This window comes from Daphnia magna, unplaced genomic scaffold (genome assembly GCF_020631705.1).
Source record: "Daphnia magna isolate NIES unplaced genomic scaffold, ASM2063170v1.1 Dm_contigs083, whole genome shotgun sequence".
Classification (NCBI taxonomy): Eukaryota; Metazoa; Arthropoda; class Branchiopoda; order Diplostraca; family Daphniidae; genus Daphnia; species Daphnia magna.
Genome location: NW_025533121.1, coordinates 260,301 through 284,321, shown reverse-complemented (window position 1 = coordinate 284,321; position 24,021 = coordinate 260,301). Strand labels below are relative to the sequence as shown.

The 24,021-nt window shown below is 38.3% G+C and overlaps 6 protein-coding genes across 14 annotated transcripts; 3 read left to right on the top strand and 3 right to left on the bottom strand.

Moving 5' to 3' along the window:
• The first annotated feature begins 1,513 nt into the window (after positions 1 to 1,513).
• On the top strand, positions 1,514 to 4,498 carry LOC116932764 (alpha-(1,3)-fucosyltransferase C). Its single transcript, XM_032940592.2, has 7 exons — positions 1,514 to 2,578; positions 2,800 to 3,120; positions 3,297 to 3,399; positions 3,493 to 3,704; positions 3,813 to 3,960; positions 4,065 to 4,153; positions 4,237 to 4,498. Exons 1-7 carry the CDS (start codon positions 2,322 to 2,324, stop codon positions 4,361 to 4,363), a joined length of 1,257 nt encoding a protein of 418 aa, XP_032796483.1. The 5' UTR covers positions 1,514 to 2,321; the 3' UTR covers positions 4,364 to 4,498.
• A 773-nt stretch (positions 4,499 to 5,271) lies between these two features.
• Positions 5,272 to 10,702, top strand: LOC116932765 (alpha-(1,3)-fucosyltransferase C). Of its 2 annotated transcripts, none has more exons than XM_032940594.2 (8): positions 5,272 to 5,381; positions 7,956 to 8,161; positions 8,229 to 8,485; positions 8,560 to 8,654; positions 9,058 to 9,290; positions 9,840 to 10,208; positions 10,290 to 10,440; positions 10,518 to 10,702. In XM_032940594.2, exons 2-8 carry the CDS (start codon positions 7,983 to 7,985, stop codon positions 10,587 to 10,589), a joined length of 1,356 nt encoding a protein of 451 aa, XP_032796485.1. In that variant the 5' UTR covers positions 5,272 to 5,381; positions 7,956 to 7,982; the 3' UTR covers positions 10,590 to 10,702. The 2 variants fall into 2 exon arrangements, with proteins under 2 accessions (XP_032796485.1, XP_032796484.1); XM_032940593.2 differs by having other exon boundaries at positions 5,289 to 5,327.
• A 394-nt stretch (positions 10,703 to 11,096) lies between these two features.
• On the bottom strand, positions 11,097 to 12,373 carry LOC123477550. The gene is made up of 2 exons (XM_045180930.1): positions 12,150 to 12,373; positions 11,097 to 12,067 (listed from the first exon to the last, which is right to left on the bottom strand). The coding sequence occupies exons 1-2, from the start codon at positions 12,282 to 12,284 to the stop codon at positions 11,648 to 11,650; spliced, it is 555 nt and encodes a 184-aa protein (XP_045036865.1). The 5' UTR covers positions 12,285 to 12,373; the 3' UTR covers positions 11,097 to 11,647.
• A 1,266-nt stretch (positions 12,374 to 13,639) lies between these two features.
• Positions 13,640 to 15,490, bottom strand: LOC123477549 (elongation factor Ts, mitochondrial-like). Its single transcript, XM_045180929.1, has 6 exons — positions 15,126 to 15,490; positions 14,931 to 15,053; positions 14,751 to 14,876; positions 14,523 to 14,695; positions 14,288 to 14,454; positions 13,640 to 14,212 (listed from the first exon to the last, which is right to left on the bottom strand). Exons 1-6 carry the CDS (start codon positions 15,285 to 15,287, stop codon positions 14,037 to 14,039), a joined length of 927 nt encoding a protein of 308 aa, XP_045036864.1. The 5' UTR covers positions 15,288 to 15,490; the 3' UTR covers positions 13,640 to 14,036.
• Positions 15,491 to 19,647: 4,157 nt separating this feature from the next.
• On the bottom strand, positions 19,648 to 23,412 carry LOC123477548 (E3 SUMO-protein ligase ZBED1-like). Of its 8 annotated transcripts, XM_045180922.1 has the most exons (7): positions 21,777 to 21,886; positions 21,671 to 21,709; positions 21,491 to 21,615; positions 21,276 to 21,368; positions 21,116 to 21,208; positions 20,963 to 21,055; positions 19,648 to 20,902 (listed from the first exon to the last, which is right to left on the bottom strand). In XM_045180922.1, exon 7 carries the CDS (start codon positions 20,872 to 20,874, stop codon positions 19,918 to 19,920), a length of 957 nt encoding a protein of 318 aa, XP_045036857.1. In that variant the 5' UTR covers positions 20,875 to 20,902; positions 20,963 to 21,055; positions 21,116 to 21,208; positions 21,276 to 21,368; positions 21,491 to 21,615; positions 21,671 to 21,709; positions 21,777 to 21,886; the 3' UTR covers positions 19,648 to 19,917. The 8 variants fall into 8 exon arrangements, 7 of the variants coding, with proteins under 7 accessions (XP_045036857.1, XP_045036858.1, XP_045036855.1 ...); XR_006652670.1 differs by having other exon boundaries at positions 19,648 to 20,387; positions 20,541 to 20,885; positions 21,491 to 21,893; XM_045180923.1 differs by lacking the exons at positions 21,671 to 21,709; positions 21,777 to 21,886 and adding an exon at positions 23,085 to 23,412 and having other exon boundaries at positions 21,491 to 21,621.
• On the top strand, positions 21,931 to 23,038 carry LOC123477559. Its single transcript, XM_045180940.1, has 5 exons — positions 21,931 to 21,946; positions 22,161 to 22,353; positions 22,419 to 22,547; positions 22,613 to 22,750; positions 22,817 to 23,038. The coding sequence occupies exons 1-5, from the start codon at positions 21,931 to 21,933 to the stop codon at positions 22,998 to 23,000; spliced, it is 660 nt and encodes a 219-aa protein (XP_045036875.1). The 3' UTR covers positions 23,001 to 23,038.
• Positions 23,413 to 24,021: the final 609 nt, after the last annotated feature.

The following is a 24,021-nucleotide window of genomic DNA, read 5'->3' as shown; positions in this document are numbered from 1 at the left end:
TGGCACTTGGGTGACAATATAAAGTAAAATTAATGAAAACACACCAATGCGTAATTAATATCTATTCTATAAAATGAACAAAAAATAATAATTAGAAACGTTGTATTTGCATAAATAAATAAATTGCAAACAATAAACTAAATAAGGTAAATACAGAAAAGAAAAAAATTTATAAAAACGGGATCCCTGCAAAAAACTCCACTGTGGAGAGTGTGGACCGAAAAACGCATCGCGCCATATAGAAAAGTGCATCGCGCACCATCGCTCAGAATCACCACAAAGCGTCTCCTATATTGTTACCTATGAAGTTATTTTAATTTTGTGTACTGGGATAGAGGGATTACCCGAGACACGTTAAACCGCACCGACCTACCTACCTGAAAAATAGCTGATCGGTCATTACTCGGGTAGGGGCTTTTCAAGTGGTTTTCTTTCGTTCAAAATACCCACTTTATAAAATATGACCCAGACTTAACTTTAAAAAGGGTGGGCAAGTGAAGGAAAATAAATAAAACTATAATGTATTGCACAAAACAAGTCAAATAGGGTTCACAGTAATGATATCGGGTTTTGAAACCGGTTCCACTACCGGAATGCCCATGAGTGAAAATTTACAATTATTACAGTAATTTTAATGAAATTATACCATTGCTTAATTAAGTAATATTCAAATAAATGAAAACAAAATTCTAAAGTTAAAAAGCATTGTATTACGGAAAGGAAACAATAAACATAAATAATAACAAACACAAAAAAAAAAAAATACGTCTCGGGAGTTTTGTGTAGAGGAGGGAAGATGCGCAGCTTCACGATGTAAATAATTTCACTAGTGTGGTTGTAGCGAGCCCTATCGCGGTATCGCCTTTCTGTGTACCCATGAAAGACGGTAGGGGTAGGTAGGGCTCGGCCCCAGTTTGCCTCAAACCGGGTTAGCCACGGTTCGTCGCAAAAAATTACCCAACCCGAACCGTTCGACTATTTCTCAAATGGGTAGGTAATGGATGGTTCAAACGGGTAAATGGGTCAACCCACCGCCATTTTGGAAAATGGTGGAATTTTTTTCTAGCCCTAGTTCTATCTGGTTTATTTTTATTGAGCGATTGTTTGTGAATGGTTTGTTGTTCATCCCCTCGTAGCAGACAAATTTCTGGCAGCAAACGAAATTCTTCGGCTAAAAGAGACGAGCAACTTACAAACAAAAATAAAATAAAAATAAAGTAGATAGAACTGGGGCTAGAAAAAAAAATTGGGAAATGAAAAGATGAATAGGGTACCCACTGCTAGGAAGAAAAGGGGGAAATCTAAATTATAGTTATGAAAACTTAATTTTTAAAGTGAAGAAGATGGTTTCTCCATAAGACGCTGCAGCCGCAGCAGACCAACTTGGACACAAATGAGATTTTCGCATTTGTGGAAAACGCGCAACGCAGGATGTTTTACTGCTCTATTAGCGAAATACTTTGATACACGTACTGCCGAGTTAGTAGGCTACGTGTTGACGGGGCAGTACCAGTTGGTGTCGCTAGCTGAGAATTGGTTGCTTCTATCATAATTTCTACCCGTAAAGTAGATTACTGTTCCAATTTCGTGTAATACCTAACCCATTTTAATTTCTCATTTTGGAAGACCAGAATTTAAGAAAGAAAGCAAAAATTTCAGCTTTTCTTGTGATAAGACTGATAAATTGTTTGTTTTTTGGTTTTTAGAGACCAAGAGTAACCACACGCATTTTAAAACTAATGACTACTCTAAACTCTAATCATAAAAGGGCTAAAGGCATACGTATAGTTAGTTAATTTCACTAGTAATTTTTTAAGCCCCCACTTTTAAAAATTGTTGAAGATATCACCAGTTCGCACTGGAAAAATCAAACTGATCTTTTTCAAAAGAACCAAAACAGATAACACCAGATGGCCAACTTTTCGGGCCGATCCCTACTAGTGACTACACCTACACCACTCAGTATAAAATCTTCCTATGTTGAAATTCCGAGTGTTTTGTTCAACAAGCGGTGGTATCGGTTGCGGCGCTCGTTGTTGGCTCTGCGTCCGTTGGTTATTTACCTGTGTCTGCCTCTGTTGCCTCAACTTGTTTGTTGCTTTTGGTCGCCAGGGGATAGCCGTAGTATACTAGTGATCAGAGTTTCATGCAGACATTGTTGCGTAGAACTGTAATACTGAGCGAAGAAAGCCACAGTTCTTTTAATCGCGTAGTGTTCTTCTTTTCTGAACACCTCAGTCAGTGAGCAGAAGTCAGCGCAAGTGTTTGTTCAAAATATTCCGTCCAGCTTACGTGTTCACACTCAAGACCACAGTTCGGTCATGCATGTGTTCCAAACGCTGTTTTCGCGACTAGATCGCCATCGTGTGTTTTACGTGCTATGGCTTCTCTTCTTGCTTAACATCTTCACCTTCAAGCAGCTGACGCTCAGTGAGGATGACAATGACAGTAAAGAGATGGTTATGGTCAAGCGCATTGACCGATCCATCCTTCGGCAACTTGACATGAAAAAAATTCTCATGTGGAATCCATGGTATGGTGACTTTGGCTTCGCGCTAGACGACGATTTTGCTTTCAGGTAATTGATGACACTTATTTTATTCAGAGTGATTCTAGTAAAAATGGGTTCACGGGGAATAGAATAAAGCAGAAAGCAGTCGACATTTGCACTGTTTGTTTATTTGTGAAGCTTTGTATTTAGATAGTAAAAGGATTACATCATAAATATACATAAAATTATTGAATAATGCATTTCTTTCTTTGATGCCTAATAGCACATTTTTTCTCTTTTGCTTACAGTCGTGTGGGATGCAAGTTTACCAACTGTATCTTGTCAAAAAACAAAAATATAGTTACGCCGGAACAGGCAGATGCAATAGTCTTCCTCTACACGAACTTGTGTGAGTTACCAAAAGTTCACGGCCGCCAGGAATTTCAGCGATTCGTTTTGTTAACGGATGACCCCCCAATGTGCTACCCACGAAATTATTTCGAAAGGACGAACCTGTTTGGAAGTTTCTTCAATTGGACAATTTCTTACCGCGAAAATGCCGATGTAACATGGAAGAGGGGCTGGATCGAGAAGCTGGAAAAGCCAACAAAGAAGAATTCTCTCACACAGTAAAAATTCGTTTGCTAAAGTAATTCAGTATTGACGTGGATAGCGTATTGCTCGTTATCTAAACATAGAAAAAAATTATTTCGTTAAGGAGATTTCGAGATCAGCGGAAACGATGACGTTGGATTAAAATGGAAATGTTTTTTAATATTTGTTATAATTATTATTTTTCATCCAGAATCCGGTTGCGAACTTATGATAAGAAAAAGAAACTAGTCGGTTGGTACGTAGCTCGATGTGGATCCATGAGCAAGCGCGAAGGATACATTAATGAGTTGAAAGTATGGTATCATCCTTTACCTTTTCTGTTTTTACGTGAAAATAAGCTAATCAAAGGCTGAAATTTGATTTTTGGTTTTCATGTTGCCTTCCAGGAATATATACAAGTGGACAGCTTCGGCCCGTGTGGCAATATGAGCTGTCCTGAAACCAATGGATCGCCAGGTGAAGCCCTTCAACCCTGTCTCGATATGTTAGCCGATAACTACAAATTCGTTCTGGCATTCGAGCGTTTTATTTGTGACGATTTTGTCACCAAAAGGTTTTTTGATATTCTCAGCCGTGAAACAGTGCCTATTGTCTTTGGGTATAGTAATATATATATATATATATAGACTATATGTATTTTAGTATAATAAAGCCGTTTAAGAACTAGAATAAGAAATACTAACTCGTGAATTTGATGAACTTGCAGAGGCGCTGATTACGCGCGAATAGCACCACCGCATTCGTTTATCGATGCGCTTTCATTCAACCCTAGGCAATTAGCCGATCGCTTATTGGAACTTGATAAGAGTGATCGTCAATACTATCGTCACTTTTGGTGGAAAGATTTTTATCAGGTATGCTACCTCATTGTTAAAACTAACCCTGTATGTACAAATTTTTTATGTGTTTTGTTTATCGTGCTCCTTTGTAACACAAACACACTTTCGGTAACAAAAAGGTGCATTCAGGCTACCAGGAACTATCTACCCGCCCATTTTGCGACTTATGCGAAAAGCTCAATAGTAATCTACCTCGCAAAGTTTATCGGTAAGAATACCTAGTAATTGATACTGCTATTGTATACATAACTGACTTCCATGCATTTACATAAAAAAATCTGAAAAAAATAGTGATATCGACGCGTGGTGGTACAACAGCACAAAGTGCTCCGGCCCGGAAGACCATGGAATCGTGATACGCAACAAGGGAAACGAGGACTTACACAGCATCCAAATCCCATGGTCTTTGGATGACTAAACTGTTCAAAGTGTGCAAATTGTAGCAGCTCAAGTCAAAAGCGCATAGTTCAATCTACAATGAGCTTGTATTTCTACGTTTTAGATGTAATGACGCCGTGATTTTCTGTTCAGCAATACACAAAATACTATTTCATATCTTCTTGCTGTCTTCTCCGTCATTAACCAGTTATATTCTCTGCTTGTAAAAAACGTATCACCTAAGCTTCTTTGGCTTTTCTTATTACGCGCGAAGTGATATAGCTACAGATCTATTGCGTGAAGCCAACCTTCTCTCAATTTAAACTTCAGATGTTTTGTTGACAGTGGAAATCAATTCATTTTTGGTCGGTGGTATATACTAGATCTGGCAGTTAAGCTGTCAAAAAAAAAATTAAAACGCCCTTGAAAACGCGGCTTGAGGCAACGAAAGCTATTTGCCATTCGTAGGGTATTCATTTTTTTAAACCCCTTTTTAGAATTTTCATTTCTTGGCAACCCGATCGGCTAGTCCCGAAGGATGGTGGGTCGATGACTTTCTCGTATACGTGGCGGGTTGCTTTCTCTCTTCGAGTCCAGCTTAAATGTACTTTCAAGGTTAAACATTTTTGGTGGCGCGAGAAGCGCTGCGACAACTGTTCTTGCATATATCCTTGTAAATTTTGTTTGAAACATGACTTCGGGTTCGGCAACTTTTATCCGTCTTCCCTTTTTTTTCTAGAGGGCCTCGACCACCTGTATTGGGTATTCCTCCAGGGCTTGGTGGATATCCTTACATCTAGTCTTGTATTTTATTTTATTATTTTTTTTTTTTAGCTACGGAAAACATTGGATGCCCTAAGGCAAAAAAAGACTTTAAAATATGCACGCATCTGACGACGCCCCCATCTTACTTTTTTTCCTTTTTTCGTTTACTTATTTTTTTTGTTTAGCTTGACTTCCACGACGACCGTTGTCTGCGCAGTATGCATACTTCTGCTCGTCAGGTGAGCACTTGCTGGAATTAGTGAAGAATAGCCTCTAGGAGAAAGCATAACAATGTAAGTGATAATTTTCGAACTAACTGTAGCGACCCATTGATCAGAAGCTCATTAAAATTCTGTGAAATTGACGGTGCAGGTTGATCTGCGCTAAATCACTAGTCAATATACTGCTATTTCTAAAGTGTTTTCCCACATGCGCCAGCTAGTTGTAGGAAACGACAGGGATATAACCATCGCAGCGTTCTGTGCCTGAACGTCATACATTCGTGCCGTGACAATCACGTCCATACCAACTAAATCCGTGGGTGGCACTTTCAAGATGAAATGTACGAGAATCGAATTTTTATTCCATTAAAAAGTAAATGTGAGAAATGCAGAAAAATGTATTATGGGAATTGGAGTCAGTTGTCTGCCTCCCTAATAAAGCCGTTTCGTTTGCAATCGACCATTTCCCACCATCAACAGAACTAAGAACTTGGATGACAGGAAAACAAAACTGTTTGATAAGCCATCCTGTTAATTTTCAGTTGAGACAAAAATGCGTTTTAGCGTGGTTTTCAATTTAGCTCCACCGTTACCTTGCATTAATTTACTTATCGGGTAAGAACGATACCATTAGGGTCTGCGAATTAGTGTTGGATTATCTAATCTTGTGTGTAGGGCAGACATTAAATATCGTTAGTGCCGGTTTTTGGCAATATTGTTGTTTCAAATAAAGATGTTAAATGCATTTTAAACGTTCTGCAATATTTCGGCTGGTGTTTTCTGCCACATGAGTTCCTGGATTGCCATGAATGGCGGTGAGTTCTAGTTGTAGCAAGCATTCGTCTCGTATTCGTCTACTACAAAGAAGTTGGTGACGTCAAGAATTCCGCTTAATTCCCTCTGGGTTTACTAGGTGGGACTACAGGACCTTTATTCCACTCCCTTTTTCTGAGTTGCTACCATATTGTATCTATATCTTATAAACGGCATTATAGATTTTGATGCTGTATAGTTAGTAATTATAGTATTATTATAATTTTAATAGCACTACTAATTATGAATGGAAAATTTTAATTATTATTTGCGGGAACAAGAACAACTTCTCATTTCGTGTTTTCTGGGGAAAAGGGCGGAGCTACACTCCAGATTTCATAGATGACCGCGTTTTCTTATTGTATCAGCTGATAGTTATTGGAGGCCAGTGCCACCAATGTTTACTATTTAAAAATCACTATTGCCTTCCTGTTACAAGTGGCTATAAACCCTTTTACATGAAGAAGAACATAGGTGGCGCGATTTTCACTGAAATTGAAATAGTTGTCGTTACTCTTTGTTTGTTCCCAACTTCCCATCACCGCATCACCAGAAAAAACAAAACAAAAGGGATTAGCGCACGGCAACTTTATAACTGGTGATAGCGAATTTCCGTTGTTGAAAACTTCTGTTGAAAACCTTTTTAGCGATGTAGAAATGAACTTCGAGATTTGTGAGCCCAAAGTCTAGGTAACTTATGCATGCGTGAAAGGTGATATGAATTAAAACCAGCACACTGTTTTCTGCTCAACCCCAATCTAGTGGGGGAATGGTGAAAATCGTTGTTCTGGCATCTAGGTAAATTACTTTTTAAACCCTAGGCTACCATCTAGCGGGCTCATTGGGATATACTCAACCGGCTTTCCAGCGCGAATGTGCTGCAGTGTTCCTACAACCGAAAATAGAAATCTAATGTTTGTTTAAGGAAAATACGGAATTCAATGTTTGCTTAAGAAACAAATTTGCTGTTGCTCATATTAGCATCTTTGCAGATGAGTAATTCTTTGCAGTGGAACAAAAAATTAGCCATAGATAACAATAGCACGTTAGATAGATAATAATGCACGTTAGAAGTGCTAAATATTGAGGTGGATGATAGAATCTTTGCTAGAAAGACTGCATTGTTTGCTCAAGCTATAAAAACTTTGCCATCAGTTGGCTAACATAAGGATTTCTTTTAATACAGTGACTTTTAGTGTTACTGGTTACTGCATGACTGAACATCTATACGGGTAGTATAGTTCTTCCCCCGGATGTTTGGCTAAACCGCACAAAATATTTTCTTTTTGGTTCTGAATTTCCTCTCGTCAAATTAGGCTATTATTGGATAAGATATATACCAGTTTATGTATACATAAAAAAAATACCACTGTCTTTTTGAAAATTATACCTTTTCTCGTTTTCTTGCCCTTTTAAATTATTCGTTTCCTCAATTTTCTCCTTTGCAATGGAAATTCAAACGAAAATAATTAAACAAACAAACAAATAAACAAACAAACAAAAAAAAACTAACAAAAAAAAAAAACTAACAAAAAAAAAAACAAAAAAAAAAAACTAACAAAAATCCTAACTTCCTCGTAAATCGTAATCCACACAATACAACAAATAGTGTGTACAGTTGTACATGTACCATTTTTGGGTTATGGCGACCGAGCTTTCGCAGATACAAGTAGGCACACCTGGTGAACAGTTCAAACCCTTCCTTTAATTCTCTTTCTTGTAAGAATAATTTTAAATCATAAATGAACTGGGTAAAAAAAAAGTATATTTCTTTGCAATACCAACAAAAATGTATTTTATTAATTTGTGTTTGTTTAACCTTAAATTCGAAAGATTTTACCATCAAAGAGTAATCTTCAAATGACAACCTCAGCTGCCCTAAGTCGTTGGAGTAGAAAGTCGTCGACCACAGTGCTACTCTATGCCCTACCGCTAGTCTTACTAATAGTCCTGACCGGTGACAATCATCTACCAAAATCTACCGATCTCTCAGCGCGACAGGTGGCCGAAATCTACGTCGACGATCACGTCATCATCGCGTTCGTTAGTTATTACATTTTTGTTGTAATAAACAAAATTTCTATATAACTATATTGGCTTCAACAGGGGAGTTGGCAACCAATCGCAATATGCATATTGGGAACGGCCTGATCGCGAAGTAGATCTTGCCTTGATTCGTGGCGATGAGAAAAATGGTAAGCCTGCTCTGAAGACTATCCTCTTTTGGAACGGCCTGTTCTATTATCCGGACTATGCCTTTGGACGAGGGCGGCAACCTTTCATCGATGCCAAGTGCCCCGTCACAACATGCCTCGCAACAGACGATCCTTATTTACTGGACTCGGTGGACCAGTACGATGCCGGTTAGTCTTGCCAGCCCATATGCCTCTGCCCTTGTTTTTCGTCTTGTCCTTAATATTTCTTTTGGTTTTTGAAGTCATGTTTCACTGGCCCTCACTCTGTGATTATCCGTATGTCGCCTCTCGCTCCGAGCATCAGCTTTTCGTTATGGTCTCTGACGAGTCGCCGCAGGTATCTATTGATATACATACGTATATTCTGCCGTTTTTATATTATTGTGATTATTATTAGAAGTTTTTCTTTATTTCATTGATAACGGTTGGCGTGAGAAAGTTCACTGAAAATAGCGTTTTGTGCTAGAAATTTATAGTAGCGTTTTTTTCTCGGGCAAGGGACTAATTTGACAAACAAAGTTGCGTTTTAGACCCACTAATCGCCTCAAATCTACCATCGAGTCACGGTCCAGTAGAAATAAAATTCGGAAAACAGCGTCGTTCTCACGTTACATTTCTTTTGCATTACACCCCAATCATTTTGGAATGCTACCAGAACCCAGAACCCAGAACCCAGCACCAAAATTCATTTTTGTTTCTTCATTTATAGTAACATTACCCTTTATGTGTCGCTTTACTAGTGGCGTTTCTCTGGATACAAGTTGCCCTTTTACAAAGATTTCTTCAACCTCACTATGACCTACCGAAGAGATTCTGACATTGAATGGCCGTATGGACAGGTGGAGGTTTTGCCTTCCGCTCCTGTTGGCGAAGACGAGGTGCGTGCTGCTCGTCTCAACGTCACGCGTAACTACGCCGCAGGAAAGAGCAAACTAGCCGTCTGGTTCGTTTCTCACTGCAAAACTGATTCACGGTAAGAGAAATTCTTGTTTTTCATCATATTTGAAGAATGTTTAATGCATATATAAAACAGTTAAAGGTTTATGGAAATCCATTACACAGAACCGAAGTACATCTCACATCGGTATATTTTGGCATGCATACTAATGCATTGCTGTTGTTGTCCTAGATCCTTGTAGCGCGTAGGAATTTCGTAAGATCAAATCGATATGTGGTTAGTAGGGCTCGGCCCCGGCTTACCCATGGGTTATCCGTGAGCAGTTTAATACCGGAAGGTTACTGGTACGACACACGCAAATATATATACAGTATATATATATATATTTTTTTTTACCTTCGTGCCAGTATCTTCCGGTCCGGTATCAAGCTCGTCACGGGTAACCTATGGGTAGGCCTAGGCCGAGCCCTAGGGGTTAAAATAGATTGATCGTGTAGTACAATTGTTTCAGAATGATTTGGCGACTAACCTATTTTCTTTTATGGGAATGTTCTATAAGTGATAGGCTACAATCCTATTTATAATTATTGACTAAAATATTTTTCATGCAAATTGTGAATTAAGGAGAGAATTTTACGTGCACGTGCTGAAGCAACACAGCCGCATCGACATCTTTGGCAAGTGCGGAAAACCATTTTGTTCTTTCGATCAACTAAACGACTGTTACCAGCGCATCGAATTGGACTACAAGTTCTACCTCTCCTTCGAAAATTCCCTTTGTCGCGATTACATAACTGAAAAGTTCTTCAATCTTCTTGACCGAAATATTGTGCCCATCGTGTACGGTGCTGGCAACTACGAAGCCATTGCTCCACCACATTCTTACATCGACGCTCTCAAGTATACGCCAGTCCAATTAGCAAAATACCTTGACATTCTCGACAAAAACGACACTCTCTACAACGAATATTTTTGGTGGAAGCCTTTTTACAAGTGAGTAGAACTTTGCACAAGCCAAAACGTTTCCGGTACCTCCTAAAACCTTGCCTACCATTTTTCTTGCTCTTCAAATAGATCACATTACGACTACAAAGAAATGGCAAACATTGCCTTTTGTCAGCTCTGTCAGCAGCTCAATCAGCCGCGGACACATTTGCAATGGTATCACGACATAGACGCGTGGTATGACGGTGGAAACCACTGTCACAAGCCAAATCGCTTCAAGGTATAGTATTTCAAACTGTTTCATTACGAACTATAGTTTTACTGACGAATTTAATCTTGATTTGTTCTCTTATGAAGGTTCCTATCAAGCAGTTTGATTTCGATAATTACACCATACCCGCTAACGCGGTTGTAAAAATCCCGTTGTAACATCCCTAAAGCATGCGCAGATTGTTGTACCGTATACTATGTCATGAAATTTATCAAAATTATTACTCTGAATAAAAGAACCGCTTCAGACTGACAAAAAGAAGCAAAAGCCATGACGAAAGTGTAAAAAAAAAGATAAGAAAACAGATCACAAGATGAAAATACTTCGTTTCCTACATTTCCTACAGTATATAAATGAATTTATTCCAGCTTCACCTGTTTTCATGTCAATACCTCCTTCTATGTTAGATTATCACAATTATATAAAGTGATACATCTAAACTTATCATCAAGTGATTTACCAAGGGTACAAAGAGTATATTGTCGTTCGTGAAACATTACATCCAGATCATCTGGTATACTAAACGGATTGATCTGAATTCGTTTTATTTTTGTGTGATTTCTCATACAGCAGTTAGTCATGCGGCCTGCAGCCGTAGATAGAAATGGAAACTGCACGTTGAAATTCCCATTCTGAACAGATCTATATCCAAAAGAGTTTGCAGGTGATTTAAATACCGTTTTTATGAAAGCCTGATAGTTTGAAATGCAGAAGCGAAATAACTTGCAGTAGATTTCAAATTTTTTTCATAAACCAAGGGATAGGTAACATTCTGAAACAAAATTATGTAAAATGACACGTTTGTAGTAGAGATAAAGTACGTACAACCTAGTGCCATTGTCTTGGAAAAATTGTATTACCTGCTTATGCAGACAATAGACTCCGGTTGCTCATTGAAGAAAAAGCGCAGCATGATTTATTGGCATAAATTTAAAACATTTTGAAACAGGTTTTAGCGGCCGTTGTTACAACTTCCAAAGTGAAAATTACACAAGAGTCACTCGGTATTTCGAATGTTTTTAAACGTTCAGCTGTTGCTTATAAATTAGCATGATGGATCAGCTGGGAACACAAACAAGCAAGCAACATCCGATTTATTGTGGTTACTCTGGTAAAGGTGAGAGTATGTAGGTGAAAATAAATAAGTCTCGCCAAACATTTTACAAGAAACAGAAAAAACAAAGTTCACACATTTTAATCTTCAACAGTCCCAAAATCATGGAGAAACTATTGTTGTTATCGTTGTTGTGGAAACAGGTAAGCTTAGAGCTTCTGACGTTCCAACTGATATTGATGAACTTTCCTCGCTGTTTTCAATAGTCGGAGTTGGCGCATCCGACGCGGTGTCGACTGGTTCTGGTGAAGTGCTTTGCTTAACAGTTGGCTCATCCGGAGTTGCATTGGAGGAATCAATATCCACAACCTGTTCTTCTTCTTCAGATGCTTTGGGACTATTTACCGAAAAGGCCTCTTTAACAGAAACATCGACTTCTTTTGAACGCACATGATCGTTGGCATTGTCTTCTTGGCCATTAATAATTTCCTCGCTATCTTCGAAATTTGATGGCGATTCTTCGAATTCTATTTTATTAGCCCAAGAATTGATTAAACGTTCTTCATTTTCACTTCGGGCAGTCTAAATTTCAATAATTTACAGAATTTCTATTAAATCAACCAACCGCAAATTTTACAAAAAGAGGAATCAACAATCGCCTTACCTGGCGTAGATTACTAGTTGCATATCCTCCGTCGAATGTCTTTGTTAAATTTAATTTTCTAGTCCATAAAAAGACACATGTGCCGAACAATATTCCTATAGATACATACTGTAAGTTACTGAAACGACGAGACATTCCAAGGAAGTCAAACTTGTTGCAGCCTTTCTGTTCAAATGGCTTCTTGGAACTGTTGCCGTTCACGTTCTAGCGACGGGAATCTGGGCATTTTACTTGTTGATACAAACGCATTTTTGGAATTCTCTTTCCAGGGGGACAGTGACTTTGAACACCGGAAAATGCGCCTTCGGGCAGTTGATTGTCCTCCGTCGATGGCAGCTATTTTCTCACGACTATATATATGAACACCTGGCATGCTTTTGCTTGAGTTTCTTCTTGTTACACACGTAATAGTTCGGCGATCTTGCAGTGTTTTAGAAATTCGTTATTTAAAAATTATTTTTTTTTTTCGATTTGCCATGAAACTAGAAACTATGGTTTAGCAAGGTTTTTTTTCCGATTTTTCGAGTGGTTAGTCAACAGTGAAACATGCAGCACAAAAAATAGTTCAAAAATGTGCTGACACTGTAGCTCTTTTTTTAGGTCTTCTCGTTAGTTGTCGGAACTGGTGAGGACGGTGCATGTGGGTTACGTAAATACACAAGAATGGCGACATTAAAATACAAGTTGGGTCTTGGTATAACATTTTCCCAACAGTTATTAATAAAGCAACGGTTATATTCTAACGCAATTGCTCACGCCTGCAGTTCGTGGTGAGGCAAACAACATTTGTATTTAGAAAGATAGTCAGGCCAAAAGTAAGTCACCGTCGCAATTGGCAAAAGACCCCAACCATCTAGAGCAGAAGCTTCTTCGCCAGCTTCGATATTATTGGTCACGCCAAATAAATTTTGATGTCAGGAAAAGATTCGTCAATTTTATATTCATCGATTTCGGAATGTAGTGAGAATATGAAATACATTTTATTCTGTGTTCTTGATCAGTTTGATACATATCTTGTTCTTGGATAAGAATTTGAATTATGAGATGGACTTATATAGCATGACTTAACGCGTTTGGTTACCGGCATAGCACGCATCTCTTTCTTCCGACCCTGCACATCACTTCGTTTATTCTTACATTTTTGTTGTTTTATTTTACCTTAACAAAAACATTTGGCAATGAAATACATATTTTCCCCATTCCTTCAGCCAGTATTTTTGTTTTTACTACAGTTTTTTTACGAAGATTAGTACAGAATGGAACATTTTGGTGGTTGTCAAGCTATGATCAAGATTACGTTTAAATTTACTCACTGCGAGTCTAACCCCGATTCGTAGTACCCTATTAGAAAATCAATACTGAATTTCGATTATTTTGAATCAACCTATTCTCATGGAAATTTTAGTAAGGAGAACATTTCTCAGTAGTAATTGTAGTACAACTTTCCATAAAAGAAGATAGGAATGAAAAAAAGGAAACTAAAAACATTATAAGTTAGATAACGGCACTAGAACTTATTATTGATGACCACATTTGACGCACTAACATAGAACATAAACGAAAGTCATTATTGAAAAGGCCTCTGAACGACGCAAAATGTAAAGATTGAGAAAGCACGGGATTCTACTAATAAGCTACTACTCTTTAGAAGTTTTTTCTGTGTAACACAAGAAAACAATATAATAATAAAAAAACAAAACAAAATCGGAATCCGCAATTCGATGATATATATACAAAAATTTATTAATTTTATTATGTCTGACTAAATTTTTGTATCATTTGAGAAACAAAATGAAATTCAGCGGCTTTCATACAATTTATCAACTAAGAATTAATATCTAGCAAACTAAATTAGAGGTCTGTCTCCTCTGATTTGGTTTCCCGACGTCAGCAAACGGTTTCACCGCATTCAAAACGCAGGAAAGCTTTGATTTTCCACCCGACGTGGTCCAAAACTTCTCGCACAGTATAATCAGGATGAGCAAGAAATTCTTGGTGGTAAAGCGCTGTTTCTTCTTCGTCTGAGGAATTGTCTTCTTTTTCCAGGCTTTGCGGGTTCATTCCTTAGAAGTTAGTATGATCAATTAGAATACAATTTCAAAATTCTTAGTCACAACTTTAGGTCAAAGAAAACATACCAATAATGTGTTGGCATAACTGCTTAGGCAGTTTTTCAATTTCAATAATTTCTATTAACTCAGCCTGTTCGGATAAAACCTGGCCTTCTTCATAAGCAATCACTGCTGCATATTTGCCTAAGGAGGACCCATCAAGCACCTGCTCTGGATGGGTAGATGAAGCAAACCTACAGTGAAGCATAAGTAAATTGTTTGGATTGTTTGGGGCTTTCAATAGAACAATATAATATATTACTTAATGTTTGAGTTGGTTGAACAAAGTGCCGCTCCTCGCCGAACAGCCATATTTTCCCCAATTAGTCCTATGTTAAGTGCAAGAAAATCTGAAAGTTTGGAATCAGATTTGTTATTCAGCTGCAATGCACCTAACTGTTCAGAACTAAATCCAAGTCTAATTATAGGTGTTTCCTGTACAACCAGTAATTAGTTATTTTGAAATCTGTTAACTTAGAAGAATGTTTACTTGAAGAACATCTGAGGATAAAACTGTTTCTAGTGATTTCTTAAAACATACTCCAGTAGTTTGTGTTACTACCGACTGGAATTTTTCATTTTTTGATACAAAATCTGTTTCACAGTTCACCTCCACCTAAAACAATTTAATTGCTAATCTGTAGGCATGAGGTGTAATATTTTCTATTACCATTGCAGCACATTTTTTATTCAACATAATTCCTACAAGTCCATTTGGAGTTGAACGATTCTGAAGCTTTGCTGCTTTAGCCCACCCTTGGGATTGTGCTTGTGCATGTAGCCAGTTTTCTGCCTTAAAAAGATCACAGATTTATCATGGTGAGATTTCTAATGAAATTTTAGTCTACTTGGCGAGCTGTAATACCTTTTCAATATCATTGTCGTTCATTTCTAATGCTTTCTTACAATTTGTGATAGCATACCCAGTTTTTTTCCTTAGTGTTGAAAGTAAAGACTGACTGGCTGGCATCATTTCACTGGTGCGAAACGAAATATTGGAACTACGGTGAAATAGTCGCCGTAACATATTCACTGTTTTATTATTTGACTATTTAGAAGAAAAGTGTAGCCCGGTGATAATTGTTTAGGCACGAGACTTCTTCAATTGCACTGGATTTTCGGTTCTCGATTAGCGACAGTGCTTCCACGGCTGAAAAATAAAAAACCCTGGACGAGTTGCCAGATCTCCCTTTTTACCAACATGGTCGCGCACGCCTAGACCAGAGCAGAGTCATAGAACCCTGGTTCGTTCACGACAGGGAGGGAATCGTCTGACTTTGTGCCTAATTTCGGAAATAGCAGTCAGAGCCTCCAGCGGGTGTGTAATGCACTACATCGAATGCACCAATAAGAAAATGTCTTTGAAAACTTAAACAGCCAATTGCAACAGTGATAAGGAAACGAATGAAGCAGACGACACTTGAAAAATTGGAGAATTTGTTGCAGTTCGAAACCAACACAGTCTTCACCAGTGAACTGATACTGATCCGATTCCGTGTCGTTAAAAAACGGATTTTTTGAGGGCCGTAGAACGGATTGGTTTCCGTTCTCTAACGCTAGAGTCGCATGAAGGCAATAACGTTATGCCTACCCTCTAGCGCCTCTAGCTGATTCATAATCGGATTCGTTTCAGTTAACCGATTTTTGACAAAGCAGCGCGTTGTTCAAATCAGTGAGCGGACCCGTTTCCGTTCACAGATCCGTTTCAGTTTATTATCAACTTGTTTTTATAATAAGAAGCGCTAAATAATAAAAACGCTAAATAATTCCCGCCATCGTGCTCGACGGCGATTGGTTGATTAATTTTTACATATTCGGGAAACAAAACCTTATTTCTAACATTTCCGTGGGCATCAGCGTAATCTTTGTGATCTGAGAATCACGAAAATGGTATACTATTTAATTGATTTTATCAAAGATAAGTAATCGAACAGTTAGCTTAAAGTTTGGGTGTGTAAGCTCAGCCCCCCCTCCTCTTTAAGTCTGAAAATGGAATAATAATAATCTGAAAAAGAATAAAGCGGTAGGCTGCATAGCATTAGGCCTGTGCGCGTGAAAAAGCGTTCGCGTGAAAAAGCGTTGGCGTGAAAAAGCGTTCGCGTGAATCATACGGGCATAGACAGAAAAGTGATTGTTTTTCAATTCATATTCGGATTCAGCGTACAAAGATGAATACAGAATTCAATTAAATCCAATTCCGTCTATCTATGCGACTTAACGAAACTTGTTAAACCGAGATAAAATTACGGCTATCGCTGTTGACGACGATTGTTTTTTACTTCATTTTTGGTTTCCTCGTGAAAAATTGAATAAGGATCATTAGTTCCATTATTTCTTACGGAAGCAAGCATAGCGAGATAAGCCTATAGGGTTGAAAAATGGATCGGTGAAAATTACACGTGCATGCGTTGAAAATTTATTGTTTCTGAATTCAGATTCGGATTCAGTGTAAAAAATTGAGTACATCTAATGGTTTCATAAATTTGGCGGGAGTTTGCCGTTTGTGACGAAAAAAAAATCTCGAAAAAAGTCGCCTAGATAAGGAAAGAGAATTGGGTCGTTTGGTTTCTATGAAAAATTTTGTCAAAAACGAATAACTCCCCCCCGCTAACACCAAAAACAATGAAATTAATGCTGAATATTCAACTTTTTACGCTGAATTCAAATATGATTTCAAAAACAATCACTTTTCTATCTATATCCGTGTAATTCACGCCGAACGCTTTTTCACGCTGGCGCATATTACTCAATGCAAATTACCTTCGATAACATTAAAATTAATAGCATTTATTTAACTTTTTACGCTGAATTTATATCTGAATTAAAAAACAATCCGTTATAAAGGCATGTACGTGTAATTCACGCCAAACACTTTATCACGCAAACGCATATTATACTATACAAACTACCTTCGATAATATTAAAATTTATAGTCTGTATTCAACTTTGTACGCTGAATCCGAATATGAATTGAAAAACAATCACTTTTCTGTCTATGCCCGTATGATTCACGCGAACGCTTTTTCACGCGAACGCTTTTTCACGCGAACGCTTTTTCACGCGCACAGGCCTAATGCTATGCAGCCTACCGCTTTATTCTTTTTCAGATTATTATTATTCCATTTTCAGACTTAAAGAGGAGGGGGGCTGAGCTTACACACCCAAACTTTAAGCTAACTGTTCGATTACTTATCTTTGATAAAATCAATTAAATAGTATACCATTTTCGTGATTCTCAGATCACAAAGATTACGCTGATGCCCACGGAAATGTTAGAAATAAGGTTTTGTTTCCCGAATATGTAAAAATTAATCAACCAATCGCCGTCGAGCACGATGGCGGGAATTATTTAGCGTTTTTATTATTTAGCGCTTCTTATTATAAAAACAAGTTGATAATAAACTGAAACGGATCTGTGAACGGAAACGGGTCCGCTCACTGATTTGAACAACGCGCTGCTTTGTCAAAAATCGGTTAACTGAAACGAATCCGATTATGAATCAGCTAGAGGCGCTAGAGGGTAGGCATAACGTTATTGCCTTCATGCGACTCTAGCGTTAGAGAACGGAAACCAATCCGTTCTACGGCCCTCAAAAAATCCGTTTTTTAACGACACGGAATCGGATCAGTATCAGTTCTTTTTTTTTTTTTTTATACGTGTAGGTGCCACTGGCCATGGCTAGTTGCCACTGGTTACAGTTTACGGGCCGCCATAATAGGGGCCCTTACACACCGTTGCGTCTTTGTGTATTGGATACTTTTAGTTTAAATAGATACAATCAAATTAACAGACGTTTAGGGGGAGGGGGGTTGGATTAGATGAGTTGTTAGATTCGTTCTATGATCTTGGTGTCCGTGATGTACTTGATGAGTGCTTTCGCGATTTTTCCTTGGGTGTGTTTAGGGATGTTGAAGTTTATGCCCGTTAGTGTTGGTACCTCTAGGGGTAGGTTGAGTTCTTCCAACGCGTCGCTTAGTTCTCTTCTTTCTCTGGAGTAGTGTGGACAGTGTATGAGTACGTGCTCGGTGTTTTCTTTTTCTGTGCACCCATTTGGACATTCCGGCTGGACGTTCATGTCCCATTTACTGATGGTGGCATTTAGTTTATTGTGGCCACTTCGCAGTCTCATCAGTGCGGTTTGTATGGCTCTATTCCTGTGTGTATGCCAAGTGCATACACCCATTAGGTTTCTATTTGTTACGGCTTGGTTAGTGGAGTTTTGTTTTATTTTTTCGAGTGTTCTGTTTTGGTGTTTGTTTTTTATTTTCGTTAGGATTTCTGCCATGTTGGGTGAGTGCGTCATCATCGCCCCGTCGTCTGCACTTCTTCTGGTGTTTGCTAGATCAGTATCAGTTCACTGGTGAAGACTGTGTTGTCGAAACAGAGGTGTGCACGAACAATTTTTTTTATTTGTGAACAAACCGAATAATAGACCAAGATCGGATGCTGAGTTGCCAAGGCTGAATTCCGACATGGGGTATTTGTCCTCTCGGGCCCTATAGGAGGGAAATGAAAAATAATATATTTAATTAAGTTGTAGTTAGTTTTATTACAAAATCTTTTGGAATCGTGTGCTATACCTCTGTGCTGATATAATACAAAAAATTGTATCTCCAAAAAAGCTGTTATTTTTCCAGGAAACTTTTTGAAAGGTACTTGTTTACAATGTACCGTAGCAGACGTAAAGTGATTGACTGTGACTAGTGACTGTAGTGTCAAACTGTTTTCGTTTTTTATGTCATGAGTAGTGTAGTTTGTGATGTCAGTAATGAGTTATTTGACACAATTAGTCTTTTTAAGTTATCTGATTATACTAAAGGACTTATTCATAAGGAAAAAGAAATTTACTTAGAAAAACGTCTGCTTCTTGTTCTACAGTTGTAATACGGGGAGGGGGGTGGTGTTGTGGAAAGGTAAACAAGTACCTTTGAAAAAGTTTCCTGGAAAAATAACAGCTTTTTTGGAGATACGATTTTTTGTATTATATCAGCACAGAGGTATAGTACACGATTCCAAAAGATTTTGTAATAAAACTAACTACAACTTAATTAAATATATTATTTTTCATTTCCCTCCTATAGGGCCCGAGAGGACAAATACCGCAGGTCGGAATTCAGCCTTGGCAACTCAGCATCCGATCTTGGTCTATGGGGGATGATTATTTTATTCGTTTGAACAATTGTTCGAATAATTGGCAAATAATCCCTAACTTGAAATTGTTCGAATAATTGTTTGAAATAATTATTTTCAACAACTTTTTTTTTACATTTTTGTCCACAAGCCCCAATTGGCAACCAAGCAAATTCCTATTAAAGATATTTAATTATTGGATTAACTATTTGTGAATTAGTCAATAAACAGACAATAACTGTTGAACAACTTTGAATTCATTCGAAATTCTTGAATATATTTTCTTTGTAAGAAACGTTTGTTAATTAATAATAACTGAGACCAGAACTGGATTAAAATGCAAAAAATGACTGGTGCACAAACAACAAAACCATGGCAAAACACAACCCTGGTCATAGACCCCTGGTTCCTTCACTATGGGTATCAGAAAAGGGGTACCCTCTTGCGGGGTTTACTATACAAAAAACCCGGGTTCCCTCTATCGCCCCGACCCACAACCCGGGTTTTTTGTATAGAAAACCCCGCATTATTTACATTTTTTTATCAATGCGTTAATCTCCGGGACGGTTTTGTACCCATTAGTAGTAAGGCACAAATTTAGCTTATGCGCAAAACATTCAACATGGTACCACCCAAGTAACTCAACGGCCAACTTAATATTCGCCCCTCCATCAGTTACAATTACGAACTTTGGACCCCCATGAAGACCCCATTCAACAACGATTGCATTTAAGGCAGTGGCTATATTAGCACCGGTATGCTGAAGCAAAAAACGTTTGGTGGATAGCACAACACTCCGCGTTGACCAAGAGTCAGTTAGAAAGTGGGCAGTCACAGTCATATAAGAACAATGGAGATAGTCATCAGTCCACATGTCTGACGTAAGACAGACAAACTCGGTTTGTTCAAGTTCCTTCTCAAGAGAAGCACGAAGCTGTCTGTAGGCAGTGGGAATGAAGTTTCTAGCGAAAGTTGTACGATTGGGGATTTGATACCCTGGAGCAAGAAGAGCCATTAAGTTTTTGAACCCCATTCCTGACACGAGATGCGGAGGGTACAAATCGACGGTCAAAAAGCTGGCAATAGCTTTTGAAATCTTCGATTTTCTTGCTTTGCCGCACTTAACAAATTGATCAAGTTTGCTCTGACCTGAACTGTTTGACACCGATGTCGAAAATATCTTGTGAAGGTGCTCCAAGTGGTAGGCTATAGGAGAGGTGGATCCTCCAGAGAATGATTTTTTGCAAATGTTGCATACGTTTTTCCCTCCCACTTTTTGGCAGTGTTTAAAGACCCAAGACTTCGCCTTAGGTTGCACCTTTCCAGAAGTAGCATCCGTAGATGTAGAAGAAGCTTCCTTTGATTGAGCCAAGTCAACTAACTGTTCCGATATAGTGTCATCAGGACACTCCAACCGCTCTTCCGTATCATCAGATAGGTGATTTTCCCACAAATCGTCGTTTGGAGAGCAACAAGATGCCATAGCGAAGGCAACTAATGAATCGTGCCACATAAAGCAAATGAACATGTACTATGTTACTTCACATTTGTAAAACAAAGCAAAACTTTACCTGCAGTGTGGTTATTAGGTGGTAAATGGCACTTGCCTAACACCTGCTAGCAAACAATAGGTCTCAGTCAAGGCAACTAGTGAATCGTGCCACCTAAAGCAAATGAACATGTACTATGTTACTTCACATTTGTAAAACAAAGCAAAACTTTACCTGCAGTGTGGTTATTAGGTGGTAAATGGCACCTGCCTAACACCTGCTAGCAAACAATAGGTCTCAGTCAAGGCAACTAGTGAATCGTGCCACCTAAAGCAAATGAACATGTGTCATGTACTATGTTACTTCACATTTGTAAAACAAAGCAAAACTTTACCTGCAGTGTGGTTATTAGGTGGTAAATGGCACTTGACTAACACCTGCTAGCAAACAATAGGCCTCAGTCAAGGCAACTAATGAATTGTGCCACCTAAAGCAAATGAACATGAAAGAAAACTAAAGTTACTTGACAATATTAAACAAGGCAAACTTAGCAATTTTTGAGCAATTAATAATGGATCAATCAACACACAAAAAGTTCCATAAAATTACCTTTAGCAGCACACTTCTAGCGTTCTAGCACTTAGTTTCTCGTGCTGTCTCACGAATAATTCGTGTGGTAGTCACGACCACGCCGTCTCAATGAGCATTACGTACTGAAAGTCTGAAACTCTGAACTGAAACTATAAAATTAAACAAGTTTGACTATTTCTGACGACAAAGAAGTTGTACCAATTTCGGTAATTCAATCGATATTTCAACCGAATTCAACTGTCAAAATTCGAAAAATTGTTTGATTTTGTTTGTAAATTGTTCGAAATTGTTCACGAATAATTACCGAATAATTACTCCGTAAAAAATAGCCGCAAACAAATAATTGTTTGAATTATTTGCAAATATTCGCGAATAACGTTGTTCGTGCACACCTCTGGTTCGAAACAGAGATGTGCGCGAGCAAAGATTTTCTTGCTCAAGCCATGGTATAAGAGTAGATGGTAGAACCACCCTGTTGGATTTGGCCGTAAGGCCTTGTCATAGCTTTTTGAGGGGGTGTTTCAAAGTGAGATCACCCGGTGGGTGGGAGAGGGGGAGAGGGAAAGTGCGGACGTGCCAGAAAACGGTAACAGTCCAGCAACTGCCACCACGCGTAGCGTTGCTGAACTAGGCAAACGTTTGGGAGGTTTTTCCCAGCCCTTCGTTGTCTTAAAGTTTGAAGTTTGAGTTTCCTTAGTCGTTGTGTTTGTTTTTCTTATTCTTATTTTTTTCCTTTACTTTAGTCCACAGAAAGTATTGATTGTTTCTGTCAATGAATGTGCAAGCCAGGATGACCTGATTTCCAATCCATCACAAGATCAGGATAGCTATTGCGAGCATGAGCAACTGAATCATAAGGAAAGCATTTCTACTCCACACTGGTATATGAAATGTTACGTATTTTTTTTATTGTAATTCTTCATCATTGTTTTTTTCTTGAGTATAGTCCAGAGCAACTAGTGACTCCCACTGTCAATGCACCAGCAAGTGGGGATGACCGCATTTCTGATCCATCTCCAGTTGAGAACGGCTATTGCGAACGTGAGCAAGTGGACAGCTTATTAGCTCCACACAGGTATATGAATTAATTATTTTTTTTTGGTATTGCAATGTTTAATCATTTTCCTTTCTTTAATATAGTCAAGAGCAAATACTGACTCCCACTGTCTATGAACCAGCAAGTGAGGTTGACCTGACTTCCCATCCCCAACAAGTTGAAGATGGCTACTGCGAGCAGGAGCAGCTGAATCCTGTGGAAAGCATTGCTGCTCCACATAGGTATTTGTACGAATTTGATTTTACTCGTTTTGTATTACTTAATTTTATCTTCTTTCTTTAAATTAGTCCGAAACAACCAGCGGCAACAAAACAAAAAAGGAAATACAGGATAATCCCACCGAGTGCCTGCAGATTGTGCCAAAAAGAAATTAAGGGCCAATGTCCTGCATGTCAGATGAAGGAATTTAAGCGGTTATTAAGAGAGGAAGATAAGCAACTGCGGAGTGTCATGAGGCACCAAGCAAAATAAACAAGATACAACTGTCAATACAAATGTTTAAAAAGAGACTCGCACATAACTTTTTTTCCAAAATTTTTATTTGGCTAACGTTACCTATTTTATCGTGAATTTTCCAGTAAAAAGGACAGCAAAAGAACAATAAATATAAATAAACACAAGTGAAACCAGAGTCCAGAGTGACACTGCCAAAGAGTGACAACTGACAGGTAGTGATAGCAAACCTCCCAAACGCTTGCCTAGTTCAGCAACGCTACGCGTGGTGGCAGTTGCTGCACTGTTACCGTTTTCTGGCACGTCCGCACTTTCCCTCTCCCCCTCTCCCACCCACCGGGTGATCTCACTTTGAAACACCCCCTCAAAAAGCTATGACAAGGCCTTACGGCCAAATCCAACAGGGTGGTTCTACCATCTACTCTTATACCATGCTCAAGCAAACAAAAGCAATTGCCAATTTTTGTTTGTTTGCTCGATTAATTGAGAATTATTTGAACAATTTGCCAAACAATTTTCTCGTCCAAAATTGTTCATAAACAAATAAAATTGTTTGAACAATACAGTTTGTTTGAGCAAAATTTATTGTTTGAACAAAAAGTCTTTAAAAAAATTTCGGCAACGCAGACAACGCTCCAATAAAAAAAAAACGGTTACATTTTCTTGGATAACAACAGAGATCCAAGAAACAATTAAACAAAAGGTTTGACTTTCTTTTTAAACGTTACAGGTTCGAAAACATTTGATTTCCTTATTGACTGGATGTCAAAGACTTAGAATAATAGTAACAGTAATCACAGTTAACATTGATTTTTGATTAGAATTCACAGGTGTTTACTTTTTTTTTGCGGCAGAATTTGCACTGAGAAAGATTAATTTGTCCACATTTTGTGGATCCAAACGCTGGCGTTGTTGAGTGACAACATTTCTTCCGGTACTAAAGACTCTTTCAGACGGTGCCGAGGTAGCAACTATCCCTAATATTTGTCTGGCGTATATTGCAAAAGCGGAAAATCGTATTGACGCCTCTTCCACCAAG

Coding starts and splice junctions, on each gene's coding strand:
- LOC116932764 (XM_032940592.2), top strand. CDS start 2,322: ATGCATGTGTTCCAAACGCTGTTTTCGCGACTAGATCGCCATCGTGTG. Junction 3,961..4,064: donor GGTGGAAAGATTTTTATCAG/GTATGCTACCTC, acceptor GGTAACAAAAAG/GTGCATTCAGGCTACCAGGA. Junction 4,154..4,236: donor CTACCTCGCAAAGTTTATCG/GTAAGAATACCT, acceptor TGAAAAAAATAG/TGATATCGACGCGTGGTGGT.
- LOC116932765 (XM_032940593.2), top strand. CDS start 5,307: ATGCATACTTCTGCTCGTCAG. Junction 8,486..8,559: donor GGTGGACCAGTACGATGCCG/GTTAGTCTTGCC, acceptor TGGTTTTTGAAG/TCATGTTTCACTGGCCCTCA. Junction 8,655..9,057: donor TCTCTGACGAGTCGCCGCAG/GTATCTATTGAT, acceptor TCGCTTTACTAG/TGGCGTTTCTCTGGATACAA.
- LOC123477550 (XM_045180930.1), bottom strand. CDS start 12,284: ATGTCTCGTCGTTTCAGTAACTTACAGTATGTATCTATAGGAATATTG. Junction 12,068..12,149: donor CAACTAGTAATCTACGCCAG/GTAAGGCGATTG, acceptor ATTGAAATTTAG/ACTGCCCGAAGTGAAAATGA.
- LOC123477549 (XM_045180929.1), bottom strand. CDS start 15,287: ATGTTACGGCGACTATTTCACCGTAGTTCCAATATTTCGTTTCGCACC. Junction 15,054..15,125: donor ACGACAATGATATTGAAAAG/GTATTACAGCTC, acceptor GATCTTTTTAAG/GCAGAAAACTGGCTACATGC. Junction 14,213..14,287: donor GTTATGCCAACACATTATTG/GTATGTTTTCTT, acceptor CTAACTTCTAAG/GAATGAACCCGCAAAGCCTG.
- LOC123477548 (XM_045180923.1), bottom strand. CDS start 20,874: ATGGCATCTTGTTGCTCTCCAAACGACGATTTGTGGGAAAATCACCTA.
- LOC123477559 (XM_045180940.1), top strand. Junction 22,354..22,418: donor AGCATTTCTACTCCACACTG/GTATATGAAATG, acceptor TCTTGAGTATAG/TCCAGAGCAACTAGTGACTC. Junction 22,751..22,816: donor AGCATTGCTGCTCCACATAG/GTATTTGTACGA, acceptor TCTTTAAATTAG/TCCGAAACAACCAGCGGCAA.